We start from the raw sequence: 20,454 nt of genomic DNA on the forward strand, positions 1-20,454 counted from the left end.
TATATGTGTGAAAAAAGTGACTGGACCCCTCAACTTTTGGATATCTGTGACATGTTCCTCCATATTCTGTCGCGTTGATGCAGGAGTTTCAACATTATCCTCTTATCCATATTCTTTTCATTCACCCACCATGAATAATGGATCAAGATCTTTCAACCACAACTTTCTCCCCCATGTCAAAACAAGAGAATAGAGAAAACAAGAAACTTACCTATCTCTTTCTTATATATGTCCAATTACTAAAAGCTGACGATGCGCTACTCCAGTTGTCGCCAGAAATGGACAGCAATTCTCAAGTGGCAAAAATATAACGTGCTTATAATAAAATAATTTACCCCAAAAGGAATAAAAGAAGATCAAAGGGTAAACAAAAAGGACAGAGTGAAGGGCCTTATGAGCAATTTTAGTTAATTTGGATAAATGTTTACTTGCACTCACTGTCTATGTTGCTCGCACTCTTAAAAAATAATGTTGGGTATGTATCAGGTCCTCAAAAAGCTATTCATTTTCGGAAGATCTGACATGGTGCTGAAGCATTTTTAGAGGGTCCATACATAAATGCAGGACACAGCTTAACTATGATGGGGGGTACCTTTTTTTCCTGAAGGAAAAAAATGAAATGCATATTTGCCATGGTTAAGTGAGTGGTCAGGGTTCTCTCTTTGTTAGGTGGGCTTCATAAGAAATACATGAATGTATTCTCTATATCAATCATTTGACAAAGCAAGAGAAGACTATAGAATGTACTGTGTTTTCTCAGTTTACCGAAAGAAATGTTACATATCTGAGTTTCATTTCATATTCAGGCAGAGACTCAGCAGAGCTTCTATTCATTTCATTCGCTAACAGCTACAGGGTCATTTGATTTAGTAACAAGTTATGCAGGAATTGTAATACATGAAATTCATGCAGGGATTATTAATGCAAGGATGTAATGCAGATATTATTTGTTATCAAGTGTTAGTCTAAGTAACTTTAAAGAACCAGCGGAGAGACTAAAGCTAAACAAAATGCCAAAAAAGCAAATCACAAAGAACTAGAGGAGGACATTCCTGGAGGTTAAAAGTTTTTGGTTTCTATCATTCTGCTCTTCATAAGGATGCCCATGCTGCTCCACTCCCCGGCATCTCCGGAAGGAAGAGGTTTACTGTTGAACTTGGCTGGAAAAGACCAAGCTTTTCCAGCAGTCTCTTGAATAGTATGCCTGCTGCATACGATACACCCGAAACCGTGAAACCTAAAATAACATAAGCTGCTATAGTTTTGAAGTAAGGTTTAGGTGCTCTCTGAACGTAGGCCTTTCCAGTAGACAGCATTAAGATGCATACAAGTGAAGCTGCAGCAACTGCCACAATCTTGAGTTCCTTATCATCGCTATGGCGGAATGAGAAACCATAGATTACGGGAGGCACTAGTCCAAATATGATATATGATAGTACAACAAGTACAGCATGCACTGTGAAGTTTTCTCTCCGGCCAAGTTGTTCTCGATACCGATCTACGTGTTTCTCCATTATCTGATTGCTGGCTTGCTCATAACGATCTCTTTTCAACTCCCAAAGCTGCAACTCAGCAAGAGTATACAGTAAATTGAGCAGAAAGCATAAGGAATAAGAGATGCCCCACAAATTGATTGATTTGAGTAAATTTCATGTAAGAAAGAAAAGTTGGCATCAAAATGTCATTAAACTAGCCCACATATTAGCACCTTTTAGTCCCTCAAATGAAAAGGTTGGCTAAAGCTTCAGGTTATCATGTTTCTTCTGTGCCATAACTAAGTAAATAATTCGTTCTAAGAAATATGAGTGCAAAATGCAAAAGTCAACTTACATTGTGGAAAATGATGAAAAGTCCACCAATCAGATTAGCCATTGCCAGTACTACAATGTTCACTGCAGGAAGACATGACAGTACCATCAAACCAGCAGAAAGTTCAAAAGACAAAGTAGGGAGCTAGAGCCATTTATAAAAATGGTCTTTTTCTCAAATAATTTCAAGACATTCAAGAAACTGGAAACATCCCTAGCGAAATCAAATTGTAACTGATCATTGACAACTTTTTAAATAAGCCAAAAGTCAAATAGTAGTATTTAATAATCCTATAAACAAGATTTTGGCTAAGTTTGTCAGAGGCACTATTGCTACTTTAGTGAGGGTAAATGAATAAATATCTTGCAAAAGTTCAGATAAAGAATCAGTTGAGTAATGAAAAAATGTTATGGATGATTATAAGATCTGAGCTTATCTCTTACATGTAGTCGCGTCACCACCGGTTGCAGATGATACAACACTTAAGCTTGTAATTGACTCAGCTAAACCCCCAAATATAATGCTTTTAACGATCTCAATTTTGTATTCTTCTGCAGCATCAGTTCCTTGTCCTTCCTGGATTTGAGTATCTAGATTTGCTGAAGCTGTTTCTGTAGTTTCATGCCCCGCTTCCATATTTATAATAGTATGGTTGCCTGCCACAATTGAATCAAGAAATCTAAGCTAACATGAAACTTCGTTTTACAAAGTAGCTGTGCTGTGAATATGAACTATCGTCTTTATTCAACCTCTCTTCAACATAATCACATAAATTATTCAACATAAAAACACAATAAGATGATACCTCAGGTTACGAAATTCTTCTACTTTTTAAGATCTGTTAACTTTATGCATCAACTAGTAATGATTCCACACTTAATAGTCCTTCAACTATTTGCACATACTTTTTCATCGACTCACAGCTTTAGGAGAGAGCTTAGTATGAAGCTCACAAGTAGCGAGAGGGTAATGAAAAAGCCTTTTCGGAGAATATGTGATCCCTCCCTAATTGGAACCAGATTTATTTATAGTTGCCACAAAGTATTGAAATATGTCTAGTTCTTACCTGCAATGCCATTTGCAGATGCTCCCACAGAGATGTTGGTGATGTTATCTGGTTTATCTTGAACTGATAAAGCATCCTTTACCGATGAAATTAAGGCACCCTGATCAACGTTTAAAGGCTGCTTTGAGTGGATCTCTATATTGGTCTTTGTGATGGTGGTATGCTGAGATACTTCATAATGATGGTCACCGTCTGCCAATGGATGGGCAACACAATAAGCAGAGCAATAAAATCAAACATTAGTAATGCATGGATTAGTTATGCAGGGACTATTTATTCATGTATTAGTTATTCCATCATCTATCCTGCATAAAATAATGCGTAGATTCCCTCATAACTTTGTATTAGTTACGCGAGATTCTAAATAGCTAACTAAATACCGTATTCGGTGTATTGAATTTTATACATAGCAAAAAAATGCTACTAACTTAGTACAAGTTATGCAGGGGACTTAATACATGAATAAATCACCTCCTAATCAGTAACCAAACGACCCCTAAGTACCTAAATACCTACTGAGGTAAATAGGAAATTAAAGCTTCAGGTGACAAGCAAAACCCTCGTTCGAGAGATAACCTATTTCAGGCAAACCAATCAGGATTTGCTATACTTAACACTTTGCTGATATGCATTTGAAGAAAATGTTTTGATGAAGGTTATTTTAGTTCATAAATGGAAAACATTCCACTGCCTTTCTTGGTTCGCATCTCACTACAATTTTGTAGCTCAGCATTGATAAATATGCAAGTTTTTAGAAGTCAACGGTGTAAATGTTTGGAATGAGCTTGCGTTAAACAGAGAATTAAGAGGAGGTTTAGTTACATACCATTACTACTAAGTTGAACACTGTTTTCCACCAGAGAATGAAATCTATTGTCACTGTTTTCCACCAGAGAATGAAATTTATTGTCACTATTTTCCACCAGAGAATGAAATTTATTGCCACTGTTTTCCACCAGAGATTGAAACTTATTGTCACTGTTTTCCACCAGAGACTCAGAGGGAAGCATGGTTTCGATATGTTGCTCATGCTCTTCAGGGATTTCTGTCAAAAATTTGGGTTTCCCGTTTCCATCTGAGCTGTTGAGTGCAAAAGCTGTGGTTGCCGGAGACAGAAGGGACTCATTATCTGCATTATTGGAGTGTTATTATAAAAGACAGGTCATTATGATCACATCCATGTTACCAAAGACATATGATACACATTTTCAACCTCTTGTACTATTCCTGTTCTCCATTTTCTTATGAGTCAACAACAAAGAAAAAGGTTCTTCAAATATAAAACAAAGATAAAGCACTTTTTTCTCCGGGGGTGTAGGGCCAGGTGAAAGTTGAACATTGCCCCTAAAGGAAATGCACCCTTTTTTTAAAAAGAAAGAAAAAAAGAAAAAGAAAAAAAAAAGGTAATTCACCTTTAGTGAAAATAACATGTCTTCATTTCAGAAAGAATAGCACCCAGAGAGTGCAATGAGTAGTACAACTATTTTCCATATGCATCTCAGTACAACAACTACATGTGAAGATAACATTTATCTTAAAGGACAATCGACTGACCACTGCAATAGTTGAGGGAAGTTGTGGCAAATCCTATTTTTTTTCATAACGTTGAGGTAGAATGTTTAACGGGCAACGCATTACTTGTTTTCAGTTGAAATTAGCATGAGCAGACATTGTTTTTCTGTAAACTCTTCTCAATAGAGTGAATTTCATACTAGAAACACTACCTGGACCTTTATTTAGTACTGCCACTTCAGATTTTGAGTGAGTCTCTGATTTCTCTATAGTTAGAGATTCCTCCTTTGTTGAAGTTATCAGAAGGTTTAGTTCATTTTGTTGAGGTGCTGGCACACTGTCCTGCACAAGATTTCCATTACTAACTTGAATTCTGCCACCTGTTCTTAACAGCTCATCCTTCCTATCATTAGATGCTGGCAGACTTTCCTGCACACGATTTCCATTTCTAACTTGAATTCTGCCACCGGTTCTTAACAGCTCATCCTTCCTATCATTAGATGCTGGCAGACTTTCCTGCACAAGATTCCCATTACTAACTTGAACTCCACCAGCAGTTTTTAACAGTTTATCCCTTTCATTTCCTTGAACTTCCTTAGAAGAGGCTGAGGCGTCTGGCTGATTACGAGTCTCTACTTCAAAGATGTCAAGGACAGAAAATCCTGCCCAAGAGAAAACAAAATCATAAAGAAAAAAGTGCAGGAACATGCATCAAGGAGCAGAAAAACCCGAGGGCAAATTAGTAATTAGACATGAAACAGAATTGGATCACTAAACTTATCTACTCATCCATGTTATGAATGCTTTTGAACTTGATCAAAACCAAAGGCTATTTCTTTGACTAGCCGTGATAAGCAGAAGATTTAAATCCTTACACTCCCTCATTTAAGCACTCACAGTCAAGTCACAATTTTACTTTACTTCAGCTATTTCATTGAACCACGTGGTAAAGAAACACAAGAAGCATTTCTTATTCGTAACTTATTTGTGGTTATCAGATACTTCATTCCAATTTGATAATGATGTTCACATAATTTTCAGCAGGCCTATGTTAAACCTGAATTGTGTAATTAGTTTACAGATTCATCATTTCAATATTTTCCGGAAAATAATATAACGCTGACAACGAGATACAGGCATGGGAATTTAACATGCCCTTCAAAAGAAAGCCCACAATAATAACCCAAATGAACGCATAAATGGATATGGCTCAAAGATTTTCAATTAGGCCACTACTTCACACTAACAGGATAATACCTCTGTTTGCCTTATAAAATCAAAGGTGAACATGTTTACTATACCTTCTTGATTCGTTGCTGCATTCTCTGATTTACCCACTGTATTACTCACCATTTTCCCCTTCATGTTTGCATATTGATTCTCCCATCCTAAAAATTTCCCTCCAGCTTCCTGAGTGATTTCACTGCTGGAATATGCAGGTGGGGCAGATTCTTTAATCAATAAGGGCTTGGCACTCTGATCTTTGAAATTATCTGATGGCGTAAGTACTCCGGCATCATTTTTCACTGCATTTGCCCCACTACCACTTCCTGCATGAGAATCTCCATCAGTTTTAACTTTTAATAGCATGACATAATCTTTCTATTTTCTCTACATTATTAAAGGTTTAGTTCTGATATTTTCCCCCTCCAAGCAATGCATTGACCAGAACTATGTGATACCGAACTAAAATCTAGCCTCATAACTTTTTCATTATCAACTCCAAATATTTGCTTCAACAATGGCAGAGGTAGAGTTACCAGCTATAAAAAGTACCTCATTTGGTACCTTTTTTTTTTTTTTTTTTGGTAAGGTATGTATTATTAAAAAAAGGAAACCAGTACCAAGAAGATACTGCAGGACAAAAGAGTAAACAAAAATAAGCTGGATTCTCCTGCTGTATCTCTAGCCCATCTAAAGGATCCATCATTGGCTCTATGTCATTTACATCATCCCCTTCCCCCAATACTTTAAATTGTATAAGCATCTGTACTTTACAATTGAAATGTTTCCTATAAGAAGGCATTTTTGCAATTCACACTTCACACAATATCCCATTCTTTATGAATGATGGAACAAAGTTTGTGGTTTCTGTTCTTTTTCTTTTGAATAAATTTTGTGGATAGATCCTTACAAAAAGAATTGTGGAAAAAATTGTGGATAGATGCTACTTTGTGTGGAGTTGGGAGTTATAATGCTCGTTAGGTAAACACAACTGGAAAAAGAAAAGTAGAAGTGGAACTCTGTACCTTGCTCAACTGATGCTTTTCCCTTATCTAATGCAAAGACAGAAGAGAACCAATTTTTGTTCGTTGTAGGTGTCTGTTCACCTTTGACTTTTTGTTGTTCAGCTTTGACAGTTTCTTTATCACCTTTCTCTCTTCGGAACAATCTGAATCCATTCCCTGAAAGTTTGGGCAAAAGGTCATTTGCTTCGTTCATCTAAGTCGGCAATAACAAAATTTTTGCATGCAGTCTAATGATTGAACTTGTTAGTTCTTATTTGCTGAGTACTAACCACAGTCTATCCCCCAATAGAACATAACAGACTGAGACTAAAATACAGCTCCTTTTTTAACCGTATCGCAGACTATAGAATACTGGGAAGACTGTTTTGCATTTATAAGCACATGTATCAAAGAGAAGAATGACTTCTTTCTCTATAGTCTACAAAAAAAAAAAAAAAAAAAAAAAAAAAAATCATCTTTAGTTCCACTTTAAAAAAAAAAAAAATTAACACCAACATCATATGTCATTCAAAGATCTCGCAATGATATATATGCTATATATAATAAGACATGATCACAAGTTTCTGGAACTCTTCAAGTAATAGAAGAGTATAATTCATTTTAACAGTATATGAGCTAATCCCAACCCAAATATTGAACGCCAATTTCTTTTCTTTAGTTTTGTCCATTTTTCACTCTTCTTCCCAAAGAAAGAAGTTTCAACCAGGCTTTCAGGAGTCCTCAAGCAAAGAAGATGAAGTCATTTCCATTAAATAGCTATAAACAAAGTAATAAACTACCGATTTCTTTTAGCTGCTATTCAGCTGCTAGATTACCAAACAATGGATAACCCTGAAATGACAGTATAAACAGAAATTTGATTATAGAGAAATTTGGAGTAACGTATATTTCATGTCACTGGACATGAAACTGTTTGCGATAAACTGCACCGCAAGGACAAAAACCAGATTTTATGTTGACATCAAGGTATGCAAAGGTTTGTACCTGTTGGAATAAAAAAGCTGAAGCAAGATAAGCATCTGAATATCTCTGGCTCTCTATCAGGCTGGTAGTCATCTGCTGCCAATGGTGGAATACCATCAAGAGAACTGTGGGCTCCATCACGTACTTCAACATCAGTTGCCTGTGCATGACTAGCATCCCCTTTGGAGTCAGCTACAACTTCAAGTTTGTTACGCTTGACATCATCGCCAGAAACCCGAATTTTACGCTTTCTTTTACGAAGAATAACCCTCCTAGTGATGCATGACTTGCAATTAGGGCAATAAAGATCATGAGTATTCTGCTTCTGAATTACATTCTCGACATCAAAATCTTTTACATCAGTGTCACTGTCGTGTATCAGCTCAGTTTCTGCACTTTCTATTTCATCAATGGCTGTGGACTGACGAACAATGCTGTGATATTCTGAAAGATCTTTTGAAGGCTGAGCACTGGAACTTGACAAGTTGTCACTCTTCAAATACCCATTAAGTTCGATTTTCTCCTTTATGGAACGTGTAGAAATGAAGTTACTATCTGCATTCATATGAGAGAATTCAACTCTTCACTTCAAATGACTTTGCCAACTCTTAAAAATTTAGACAGAAGCACAACCGTGAATCCGAAACTCAACTTGAAACAAGTTCAACAATAAATCAGGAAGAAAACTTTTAGATTTCTGCCATTCACGAGAGAAAGCTAGTTATAACGCCGAGGTTTTAACTGAAGTTCACCAAATTTGCTAAGCTGAAAACCAATACTACAATCAATCAATTAACTGGGAGTGTAAGACTATATTCATTTAGGATAAATCATAGTACAGGAAAAACAGAAGACATAGAGAATGAGGACCTTAGAATTGAAACCATAACCTCGCTTGCCCCATGTAAAGAGATCAGGTAAATGATCTCTTTCGTTGTGCTCTTTCTCTTTTCTTTTTTTGATTTTGTCAATGTCAATTTGTATGCTTCATCCTACAGTAAACTTTTATACTCCATGTAGCAACTTAGAAGCTCTTGCGCGAAACATGGCTATCTCCAATTCCATGTTTCTACACTTCGTAAAAATTACTAAGATAATGATTATCACGATGCAAATGTACAGGCAAAATGGCCTGAAACCATAAGGAGCAAGAAGAAAAAGGACTCACTAATAATAACATTTGCTTGCAGCCTAATATGTAGCATTTGCAGATATTAGGACCATTCATCACATTGAAAGTAGATTCTGAGATCTTGCTACTCCTTAAATTTCCATAAGAAACCGTTCTGTTAATTGACAACATCACTTTTCTACCAGTCATGGTTGTTTCCTTAAAATCAAAGTATCAACTGACCTTTAATTCCAAAACTGAATAAAAGTCCCCTCTGATCTAACATGGGGTTATTCATCAGCTTATCCAAGTGGTGGCCCCTAGGAATCTTTGTCCAACCAATACCTAGGCTTTTGCCTTGCAAAGTCCAACTGCAGGTTCGACACTTCCATATTCCTTCAATCAAACAGAAAATATGATTGCAAAAATTGCATGTTGTGCCTAATGCATGAGGAAAATGAGGATCATTCATCTAAGTGGTTCAAAAACAAGGGACAGAATGTTATTTTTAAACACTTCGTAGTGGACTACTAGTGGATCTCTATATCTACTACTAGAATATACATAATCAGTCACTTGAAAGTAGCATCCAGTCCTTGCCAGCAGATGAACTCAAGGAGTGGCAGTACTTCTAATGCTGAGTCAATATCTTATTCGGAAAAACTGAATATAAATACTATCTCATCGAAGGATCCCATAAAGTAGAACATGCTTGAGCTTCCATTTTAGTGTACACTTCGTTCCGCTATAGTTTGAATGTTCGAAGGCCTCATTTGCAATGACTATGGACTTGGATTTTCACACACGAGTTAGGGTTAGCTGCTCTGGTGGCATTAACATATGCTCTTATGGCCTCAATGGAACTGCCCCAAATGAATAGTTATCAAATTTTCCCCAACATGGCTTAGCTAATTCTGCTCATCAGTCATACCTAATCTATTATTCCTTTATACAAAATATTTGTTAGGTCGAACACCTTGATCATAAAGGGATTAATTTTTCAGGTCTATCCATTCTAAAGAATACTGAAATTTTCTAATTTCCCCAGAAAAGTTCATCCTTTTTAAGGGATCTAGATGGAAATAAATCTTAGAAAAGATTCCTTACCACAAATGTTGAAGATTAGACAGCATGTGGCAAAAAATAAAAGATAAAAGGAACAACTGTCTAATAGAATATTTTCTGGAATTAAGACTAAAACTAAGCAATGAAGTTTCCCAACTTCATAAAATTCAATGGAAAGACAAAGTTCATCAGCTCAAGTAAGAAGCAAGATGAGAATCAAGAGACGAAATATGCACAACCTCAAATTCCAAAGCAGACTTATCCTTGAGAAATTTCACCCCATTACCATAAACTTCAGCACAGTGACATAAATATGCAACACAAAAAACCTTTATGGTGATGTATATATACACACACACAAAAACAAACAAACATCTGTATCAAGGGAAGGTCCCTTTGCAGTAAAGAAGAAATAGTTTCAGACAGGTAGGGTAAGACATAAAAGGAGTGGGGTTCAGAAGAATTTTTTTATGCCTCCCCTGAATACTGTATACTTTACCCTACAAAACCAATGAAGAAGACATTTAAATCTCAAAAAAGCAGAATCAGGAGAGAATTTCACAAAGATTTTAAGTACAAGAAATTTGCCAAACAGTTGATGTAATGTATACCTTCATCTTTTTCATAATAGATAGAATGGCCTGATCTGAAGGGCCCTTCTTCAGCTTTAGTTCCCTCTTCAACCCCATTAGTTGAAGCCACAAGATGCTGGTTTGCCACTTCTTTAGCTTCTGTTCCCTCTTCAACTCCATAATTTGAAGCTACAATCTGCTGAACTGACACTTCTTTTGGTGCAGTTCCTTCTTCAACCCCATTATTTGAAGCTAAAATTTGCTGAACTGACACTTCTTTTGGTTCTATTCCCTCTTCAACCCCATTATTTGAAGCCACAGTGTGCTGAACTGACTCTTCTTCTTGTTCAGTTTCCTCTTCAACCCCAATATTTGAAGCTACAAGATGCTGAAGTGACTCTTCTTTTGATTCAGTTCCCTCTTCAACTTCAACCCCATTGTTTAAATCTACAATCTTGTGAATTGACTCTTCTTTTGTTTCCTCTTCAGCTTCAACCCCATTATTGAAATCTGAAAGCTGCTCCTCCTCTGACCTTTCTTGTTCATCACCAAGATCAGATTTTGTTGTTCCCTCTTCGACCCCATTATTTGAAACTACAATCTGCTGAACTACCTCTTCTTTTGCTTCAGTTCCCTCTTCAACCCCATTATTGGAATCTGAGAGATGCTCCTTTGGCCTTTCATGTCCATCACCAAGATCAGATTTTTCTGTAACCTCTTCAACCCCATTATTTGAAACTACAATCTGCTGAACTGACTCTTCTTTAGCTTCATTTCCCTCTTCAACCCCATAATTGGAATCTGAAAGATGCTCCTCTAACCTTTCTTGTTCATCACCAAGATCAGATTTTTCTGTTTCCTCTTCAACCCCATTATTTGAAACTACAATCTGCTCAACTGACTCTTCATTTTGTTCAATTCCCTCTTCAACTTCAACCCCATTATTTGAAGCTACAATTTGCAGAACTGACACTTCTTTTGGTTCAGTTTCCTCTACAACTTCAACCCCATTATTGGAATCTGAAAGCTGCTCCATTGACCTTTCTTGTTCATCACCAAGATCAGATTTTTCTGTTCCATTAGTGATCTCTAGGAAAGAATTTGCATGCACATTTGTCTCAATTTTCCCATTGGTTACTCTTTTAGTAACTTTAGAGCTTCGTACTTGAAGACTCACCTCGTCTTCTTCAACTTCCACCTCATTTTGCTCCCATTTCAACTCCTCTTTCTCCATTCTTCAACCCCACTAGCCTTCACTTTCTTCCTTGCTATATGTATGCTCTTACTATAAATGGAAAAAGAAGAAGATATTATTGAAAAACAAGTACAAAGAGAGAGAAGTAAATGGGCCACTGAATGCAAGAAACAGATCACAAGATATGTTTTATTTATTATTTTGTTGAAATCTTGAGGCTGATGATGTTACACAGAGAGAGCGACTTAACTAAAAGATGGGGTCTTTACCTACCCTCCTCAACTTTAAAGAAGCACCTAATAAATATGTGAAAAGACCAAACATTAAAAAACAAGTGCTACATAAAGTTAAAACTGCAATTTCTTGAAGATCATATTTGAATGGACCTCAGTTTTTCACTTCTCAACATAACCATTAAACCTCATGACACACGTGTTTTATATTTCTACTTTGTTCCGGTCTCCAAGACAGGAAACAGGAAGAAGGACAACATTAAAATGATAGAAGTACAACTTTCTGGCATCTTTTTCACGCCTATGTTAGTTTATATCTTCACTTTTTTTTTTTTTTTTTGGAATAATGGTAAAAACATGGATGAAGTATCACTTTTTTTTAGTTTTCTAAAACTATCATCACCTGCTAGTTCGCAAAACACACCTTAACTATTATAATTTAATTTTCCTATATGAACTAATACCGATTAGTTTGCAAAATACATCTCATTAAAAGTGAATAAGCATAGTTGAAATGTGTTTTACAAATTAGTTAGTGATAACTTAGGTAGTAAAACTAGAGGTGTGTTTTGACCCTTTAACTGTTTTATTTTTGGAATAATTATGCTTAGTAAATCCTAAAAATTAGAAGTTCAATAAACTAACCTGGTAGTGGCTGCCATAGCTAGAGAAGCTAAGAAAAATACTGAATGCCAAATTCGTTTTTTTTTTTTTTTTTTTTCGGGAATGAGAGGAAAAGATCATTGTGGATTGATCATTTACTTGTTGGGCATAGTGACTATTTTAAAGTTGTTAAAATAAGTAGTTTGCATAGTGCCTTTATTGTAAAAATATTAAAGTAAGTCGTTTGCTAATAAAATAACTCGTATTGGTTACCTACTTTTCTTTTTATCTACTGTATAGGTTACCTACTTAAGTAGTTTGTGACCACGAGTGATAATTGAAGCATGAACAAGATAACACTGAATTTAATATTGAGAAACATAATAACAAGATTAATGAGTCTGATTTTGATATTATGCGAAAAGTGATACTTAGACCTAACTTCAAAATTAGCTTATAAGGAAAAAAAAAAATTGCCCCACATTATATTAATTTAAAGAAACCACAACTCACCCCCTCAACGGAGCTTAATAATGAGTTATTACTGCAATATCTCTAACATGAGAGAATCTCAAGCCATGTTTACAAAAAAAAAAAAAAAAAAAAAAAAAAAGGTATAATATGTGATAAATTTCGGTCCTTATCTACTTATCGCTCTCTATATTATGATGAGATAAAAATGTTAACTCAAAATCCAAAGTTTCACCATCGAATACACTCACATTTTGTTATCAAAGTTGGTCAATGTTAATGCCACTTGGGTACGTATTATGTTTTGTTAGGCTCGTTGAAAATGTCCAATATTTCATCGTCAATATTGATCAATTAATTGGACATATATATTAAGTCACCAGAGACGTCTTTGTTTTTTGGTACGCCCTCCGTCCTAATTTATAAGACACTATTTTCTTTTTAGTCAGTCCTAAAAAGGAATGTTACATTTTTATATTTAGTAAAAAATTAACTTTAATTTTATCTTTTTACCCTTAATGAAATGATTTCTGGCAACAAAAATATCTTTGGCTTATTTCAGTAGGTGTTTGTCCATGAAAACCAAATATTTTTCACTTTATTTGGAATTTTAGAGTTGGAGTTGAAGATAGAGTTGTGTTTCGTTATAAGTTTTGCAAAGAATATTTGGCTGTTTAAATGTATTGAAAGTGAAAAAAAGTGAAAATAAGGTTTTAGTTGTTTTCCAAATTCTTGTATTTGAAATTTTCATGGCCAAACGTTGATTTCCAAATAAAGTGAAATAATTTTTTGGAAAAAGGTGAAAAAATTTCATGGCCAAACGGGCCCTTAGACCACAAAATTCAAAAGTCTTCTTTTACTTTTTAAAGTTCGTGCCTAGTCAAACACCCTCATATAAAATAATGGGACGGATGGAGTACTATTTATAACCAAAAAAATCACATATAGTTGTACTGTCTCTCCAGGTACAAACGTTTACTCTTTTCCCCCGAATTGGCTATCATAAGTCATTTTTGATAGTCAGATTTAGTTATTTTGATGCATTTAGCATTATGCAGTGAAAATCTAATTAGTGGGTAGTATTCTAAATCATACTGTAATATAACAAACACCATCATATTATTTTCAAAAATCCTAGTAGGATTTATCATCTAAGTACAATATCATACTTCTATTATTAATTTGCTCAAGTGGTTCTCAAAGTTATCTTTATAAGACAACAAAAGTGGGAAATGAGGAATATATTTTTCTAAATGAAGGTCAGATTCACATGGACGTATCCTTTTCATTACTTGGTCAGATTCACATGGACGTATCCTTTTATTATTTCTTTCATTGACACATTGCTATGTGAAAGGCGTTCTCTTATTTGTCTCATCCTCAAAGTCCCATCCCCCGTGTGGTCAGAAATTAAATTAGGGATTTTTGCCCAAAAGGGGCGTCAGATCCCGATAACGCGATTCCCTGACCACACTCTTCCACCCCACCCCAATCCCGAGTCCAGAACCAAAATAATCCAAAAAAAAAAGGTATGAATCAAAATATCCCAGGAAAAAAAAAAGTACAAAATTACCTTTAACGCATGATTTTCATGCGTTAAAGGGTGGTCTTTTTTTTATTTTTTTTATTTCTTTCTTTCTTTTCTTTCTTTCTTTCTTTCACACTTTTTTACATACTTTAACCATAGATTAATCATGCTTCGAGACTCCAAAACTTGAATATTTTATATAAAACCCTATTTATTTTTGTGCGATTAATAAAGGCGGCTCAACACATCAAGGATACACAAAACTTCGATTATCGTTTTAATGGTTGAAAAGTCTTTCGGTCCGTTTTGTTTGAAGACTTGTTGTCATTAGCTTTAAGTTATTTATGTTTTAGAGTTTAGTGTTATTTTTATATTAATGCGTAACTTTATTTTGACAATTTCACAAATAAATAAATTAACAATAAATAAAAAATTAACAAATTAATAATCCATAATCAATTAACAAAATATTAATTCATAATCAATTATTTCTGTGTAATTTTTTTTTTTTCGTTATACCCTTCAACACCCAACTAATTGGAGTCCGCAACCTAAATAACTTCAAAAGTGGATTTGGGTACCAAAATAATCCATTAACGAATAACGAAGAATAAGCTAAATCCCGAATAACGAATAATAAACTAAATCCCGAATAACGAACGATAAACTAAATCCTGAATAACAAACGATAAGCTAAATCCTTAGTTTTGGATTGAACATCATTAACAGAATTTCCGAAAAGGATTAGTTAGTTAACATAATTTTTTGACGAAGGATTAGTTAGTTAATATATAAAATTTTGTTCGTTATTACTTTAACTACATGAGTTAAGTAAATTATAATCAACAATACAATATCATGGATTATTCAAAATAACTAATTAAATCATCCATAACTTATCCTAGTTAAGTAAGTTCTAATTAGAGAAAAAAATTTAGTTAATTTCAAGAATAATGAATAATTTAGTATTTACAAATACGACACCTCCATGGATCTCCGTTAATTATTTGTTAATTATGGCATTGTTATTTGTTAATTATGTCATTGTTAATATATTTATTTACGAAATTGTTTTCCCATGTTAATTACTTGTTTATCCCATGTTAATCGTTAAATAAATTAGTTCATTTTTTCACTAATAATATCTTCTCAACGCTCCCACCGAGGTTTGATCCCTGGTGGATGAGATAAAAAAAAAAGTCAAAAGCCAAAGGCTTTACCACCAAGCCAAGTTGGTTAAAGTAACAATGTGGACACTTTTTATTATTTTGTATGTTCACTAATGCTATCTAACTTGTTTTCTTAAATTGAATTTGGAATCTTGAAATTAACATTGAAAACATCATTATCACGGGATTATGGAATTGAAATATATTTTTCGCCATTAGATTTAAAAAAGAAATAAATGAAAATTGAGCCCGAATTTGGGGGAACATTGAAATTGGATGGGATAACGGACGTTTTTGGAAAATTTGGGGCGGGCGAACGACCTTGCGCGATTCGACGCATAGATCTCCAAAAATACCCAAAATCAAAAAAAAAAAATCACATCAAATGGACATCCGAGGCAAAGTTATGACCATTTAAAATTTCACCAACTTACAAATAAATTAGTGCGCAAAGGTTTTTTAATGGGTTATTTTGGTATCCAAATCCACTTTTTGGGTTATTTAAGTTGCGAACTCCAATTAGTTGGGGGTTGAAGGGTATAACGCAAAAAAAAAAAAAAAAAAAAAAAAATTACACATAAATAATTGATCATGAATTGATATTTTGTTAATTGATTATAAAAATAAAGTTATAATCACTAAAAATAAAGTTACGCATTAATATAAAAATAACGTGAAACCCTAAAACATAAATAACTTAAAGCTAATGACAACAAGTCTTCAAACAAAAATGGACTTCGAGCACTTTTCAACCACTAAAACGACAATCCAAAGTTTTGTGTATCCTTGATGTGTTGAACCCGCCTTATTAATCGCACAAAAATAAATAGGTTCTATATAAAATATTCAAATTTTGGAGTCTCGAAGCATGATTAATCTATGGCTAAAGTATGTAAAAAGTGTGAAAGAAAGAAAAAGAAAGAAAGAAAGAAATAAAAAAAAAAAGAAAGAAATTTTTTTTTTAAAAAAAGACCATCCTTTAACGCATGAAAATCATGTGTTAAAGGAACTTTTGTACCTCTTTTTTTTCTGGGGTATTTTGGTTCATACCCTTTTTTTTTGGGTTATTTTGGTTCCGGACTCCCCCAATCCCCCACCCCCAAAAATGGAAAATAAATTCAAAAATTAATACTCCCTCTAATTGCGTTCATTTAGCTTTTTTATTTTAGTCCAAAATACTATTCACTTACAAAACAAGAAGGAATTGACTTTAATTTTTCAAATTTGCCCATATTTATTTAAGATAATAACTAAGCAAGAGTCTTATTAATTAAAGATAGTTTAGTTAATTTTTTTTTTTTTTTTTTTTTAGAAGTTAATATTTTCTTAAGGAATGTGAAGAAGGTTGAGTGGACATTATTCTGAACGGGAGGCAATATGAATAGTTGGTTGTTGAAATAGCAATAAATTCGTTTCTTGCAAATACCAGCTGCCAAACCCTATGCTTTCAATGCATGGAAATTTTGTCCATTCATATTAGAAGGGGGCGTAGGACAGAGAAAGAGCGCCTACTCATTATTTTTGGCTTTGTTTTTAGAAAATACGGAGTAACTATTCTGGAGTTTCAAATTATATTTGTGAAACTTTATGAGAATATTTTGGTTGAGAATTTGACTTTTTATATGATTTTGGACAGTCTTCACCATTAGGATAGTTTTTGAGTTAGGGCAAAGTTCATTTTTTATATTAAAATTAGACTCGTCTAATTCTTATTTTACCCAATGTTTGGATCTTATATTATCTTGTCTACGCTCTAGTCGACAAGCTTAATTGTTCTTATATTATCTTGTCTACGCTCTAGTTGACATGCTTAATTGTTGGCGTTTGTAGCCCCACATCGGTGGAGGGGATGAAAAGCTATCCCTTGATATTAATTTTTAACTATTTTCACATCTTGGCTAACTTTTAGGTTGAGTTAAAGATCTAATATCACTTCTTGTGAAATCCTATGATAGTAGTAGCTACTATTCTTTAATTAGTGGGGTTGAAAAGAGGTTATGTGACTTTTACCCGCATAGCACTGCTATAGGTTTCTACTTGTTCTGTTTTTATTTATGTGGAATTAATTATTGTACCTGCATGAAATTCTAACCTACTCAAAAAATTAGAAGAAAAACACAATGAAAATAGATTATGCTCATGTTTATATTTTGTGTTTCCTTAATGTTTTCAATTTTTTTCACGTTTGGTTGATCAAATTATTTTCAAAATATTTTTCTCTAAGAAAATAAGTTTCTTAAATATCGGGAAAATGACTTCCTTGGAGTAGGGAAAACAGTTTTATAAGTGGCATTTCAAATTCATTATTTCATCTCCCCCTCAACCCCCGATCCCCACCTCTTGACCACCCCCACCTCCCGCCACCCCATAGTATTTTCATTTTTAAATTAATATAGATATTTTTTTTATGATAATGAACCTGCAGCCGCTATTTTTGCATACTTACCAAACAACAAAAATAGATAAAAGAATCACTATTTTTCATAAAAACATTTTCCTTCATACCAAACACACCCAAAATGTCTGCATTTGCCGAACTTCGCCAAAGCCTGAAAAATGTGATCCGCAGTCTGCTAGTGTAGCAAAAGAAGGAAAAAAGAGAACGTACTTGTAGTGGGGGCTCTAGTGAAAAAGCTTATCCGCAATAAAATTTATACTAATTCAGTGAATACATAATAGTATGTGTTTTAGAATTAACTACTAGTCTACTACTATATATTTTCACTTGAGTTTATCATAATTAATATAATTTGGTTAGGTCAGGTAAGTTTTATTGTGGGCTGTTGTATCTAAGTGATCGTGGAAACGCAACAAGTCTCAGTCTCCGCATATGCTGGTCGGGTCCGGGTCCATGTCACGTACTAACTTATTTTATGAAGCAAACAAAACCCAGAACATAAAGGTGCAAAAATAAAAATAAATACAATAATTCCCTAAGGATTTGGGAAGAAATCATACCTGCCGGCTCCTTTTGATGCTTAGTCCAACGAGTTCGGCATTTTCAATTAAGCAAAACATTTAAGTTATACGCATATAACGTCTGACAGGGCGGCACAATACTGTTGGGATCTAAAGCCGAACTTCAATGAGGTCTTGAGTTTTTTATCACAAAAATGAGAACAGGAAAAAAAATCATACGAGTATTTATTTTTTCTTTTGAAGTCTATTTTTTGAGGATCTATGTCAGATATCTCACTAACTTCTTCAAGAGCTCCTTTTTGAGATTGTATCAAAGATTCAGTACTTCTCTTTTGAGTTTTGAACAATTGAATTCATATTTTCTAGTTGACATGTTTTATATTCTAACAAATAGTTAAAGAGACAATATATATTACATAGTAAAATATTAAAGAAAAGCAAATTTTAAATGAAAACAATACTAAGAAAATTGAAATAATATAACCTGATTCAACAAGTTATCAACTTGATTTGAGAATACTTATTTGGTGCTTCAATATACCTCTTGCACTATTCGGTGACCGAGAAAAAACAAAAGTAGCAAATTCACACATTGTAGCTCTTGTCTTTGGTCGCAATATGATCAAGACTCTATTGAAGAAACAAAGAAGAATATGAAAGCGTTGAAGTATACTAAAGTTTAGAGAAAGCTAGGTTAAAAGTAGATTGAGTATTGTACAAACACCAATGGGGGCTTTCTTGTTGTCAATATATTAAATATAAATTGAGTATTTATATACTATACGTTACTTACTGATTTAGGGGCCGTATTTTTTGTCAATTAATTAACTATTTCCTGTTAATGACAAAAAGTACTCAAAATACTTTATAATTTTCCCAAAAAAAAAAAAATCTATTGATGAAAAATGGGACCCAAAAAATGAGGGGCCTAAAGTCTACGCTTTAGAGGCTTCATCCAAAAGCCGCCTCCATCTGACGGTGTGTTTTTTTACACCGTCTTGTATATGCTTCATTTTCTGACTTATGTGTATTGATTTAAACACTTCTATTACCGAGGAGCTACAAGAGGATCCTAAAATGAGACGAGTTTAACTATTATATATGATAGTATAAAAGAGTTTTTACATTATCGGGTCATCTAGAAAATAATTATCTAGTCCATAACATGAGGGTGTAAATATTCTCTGCGGTCTACATATCAGTGTATATAGATTAAATCCAAAACCAACACAAAAACTGAAGTAAAATCATGACCGAGTCTAATAAGATACTCCAGTGCTCGGATGATGTCTTATATGTGGATATTCTCCATTTTCTGTCTCCGGCAATCAAAGAATGTCACAGTCTTTTGTAAACAAGACCACAAATTTAAGAATTCTGTTAACTGATTTGAAGTACACGAGGAATGTAGCACTTAAAGTTACAAGGTAGGCACTAGATGCTTAGATTTTTCAGCAGTGTAAAGAGATTTAAGAGAGTAAGATATTGACCAAGGAAAATGACGCAATCATTAACTTTATAATTCTCACTCGTTTCTTACCGGACTAGATACACGACGGATTCAGAATTTTAAGTTTATGAGTTACTGGACTATAATATTTTCTGCTTACTGGGTTTTGAAAAGATTATTTATAGTACATAATAAGTGAATTTCTTTAGGGGTATGGAACAATGCTACTGGCCAACGGTAAATCCGCCCTGGATGCCTGCCCGTATGCCAAATCCACTGTCGACGGTCACGTCAGATCCCATATTTATTCCCATATATGTACTTACTAGTTAACTAGTTTATTTGTTACCTTGTTCTCTAGCAATCCCTCATTTGATGGCAAAGGCATTGCCATGCCTGCCGAAGTACTTATGCTATATCATAATGGATTATATTTTTCATGTCAATTTCTTACTATTCCTTTCAGGCGTGACTAACGAGATTTTTGTATGAGCTAAACAACACATGCATATAAAAATAGGTTAATTAGTAAGTCTGCA

At 34.1% G+C, this 20,454-nt stretch overlaps 1 protein-coding gene across 4 annotated transcripts; it reads right to left on the reverse strand.

The window, feature by feature from the left end:
* Positions 1–801: 801 nt before the first annotated feature.
* On the reverse strand, positions 802–11,870 carry LOC132056291 (uncharacterized). 4 transcript variants are annotated; one of them, XM_059448417.1, is made up of 12 exons: positions 11,793–11,870; positions 10,387–11,632; positions 8,954–9,106; positions 7,621–8,154; positions 6,637–6,792; positions 5,689–5,937; positions 4,600–5,049; positions 3,702–4,004; positions 2,876–3,067; positions 2,253–2,465; positions 1,831–1,892; positions 802–1,562 (listed from the first exon to the last, which is right to left on the reverse strand). In XM_059448417.1, the coding sequence occupies exons 2-12, from the start codon at positions 11,579–11,581 to the stop codon at positions 1,092–1,094; spliced, it is 3,978 nt and encodes a 1,325-aa protein (XP_059304400.1). In that variant the 5' UTR covers positions 11,582–11,632; positions 11,793–11,870; the 3' UTR covers positions 802–1,091. The 4 variants fall into 4 exon arrangements, with proteins under 4 accessions (XP_059304400.1, XP_059304401.1, XP_059304399.1 ...); XM_059448418.1 differs by lacking the exon at positions 11,793–11,870 and having other exon boundaries at positions 4,606–5,049; positions 10,387–11,662; XM_059448416.1 differs by lacking the exon at positions 11,793–11,870 and having other exon boundaries at positions 10,387–11,662.
* Positions 11,871–20,454: the final 8,584 nt, after the last annotated feature.

This window comes from Lycium ferocissimum, chromosome 5 (assembly GCF_029784015.1).
Source record: "Lycium ferocissimum isolate CSIRO_LF1 chromosome 5, AGI_CSIRO_Lferr_CH_V1, whole genome shotgun sequence".
In the NCBI taxonomy this organism is placed as follows: domain Eukaryota; kingdom Viridiplantae; phylum Streptophyta; class Magnoliopsida; order Solanales; family Solanaceae; genus Lycium; species Lycium ferocissimum.

Bases quoted from the DNA above. Each gene is read 5' to 3' on its own strand.
- LOC132056291 (XM_059448417.1), bottom strand. From the start codon at position 11,581: ATGGAGAAAGAGGAGTTGAAATGGGAGCAAAATGAGGTGGAAGTTGAA. The intron at 5,938-6,636 runs GTACAGAGTTCC...ATTCTCATGCAG, and splicing joins AAAAGCATCAGTTGAGCAAG to GAAGTGGTAGTGGGGCAAAT. The intron at 4,005-4,599 runs GTAGTGTTTCTA...CCAATAATGCAG, and splicing joins AGTACTAAATAAAGGTCCAG to ATAATGAGTCCCTTCTGTCT.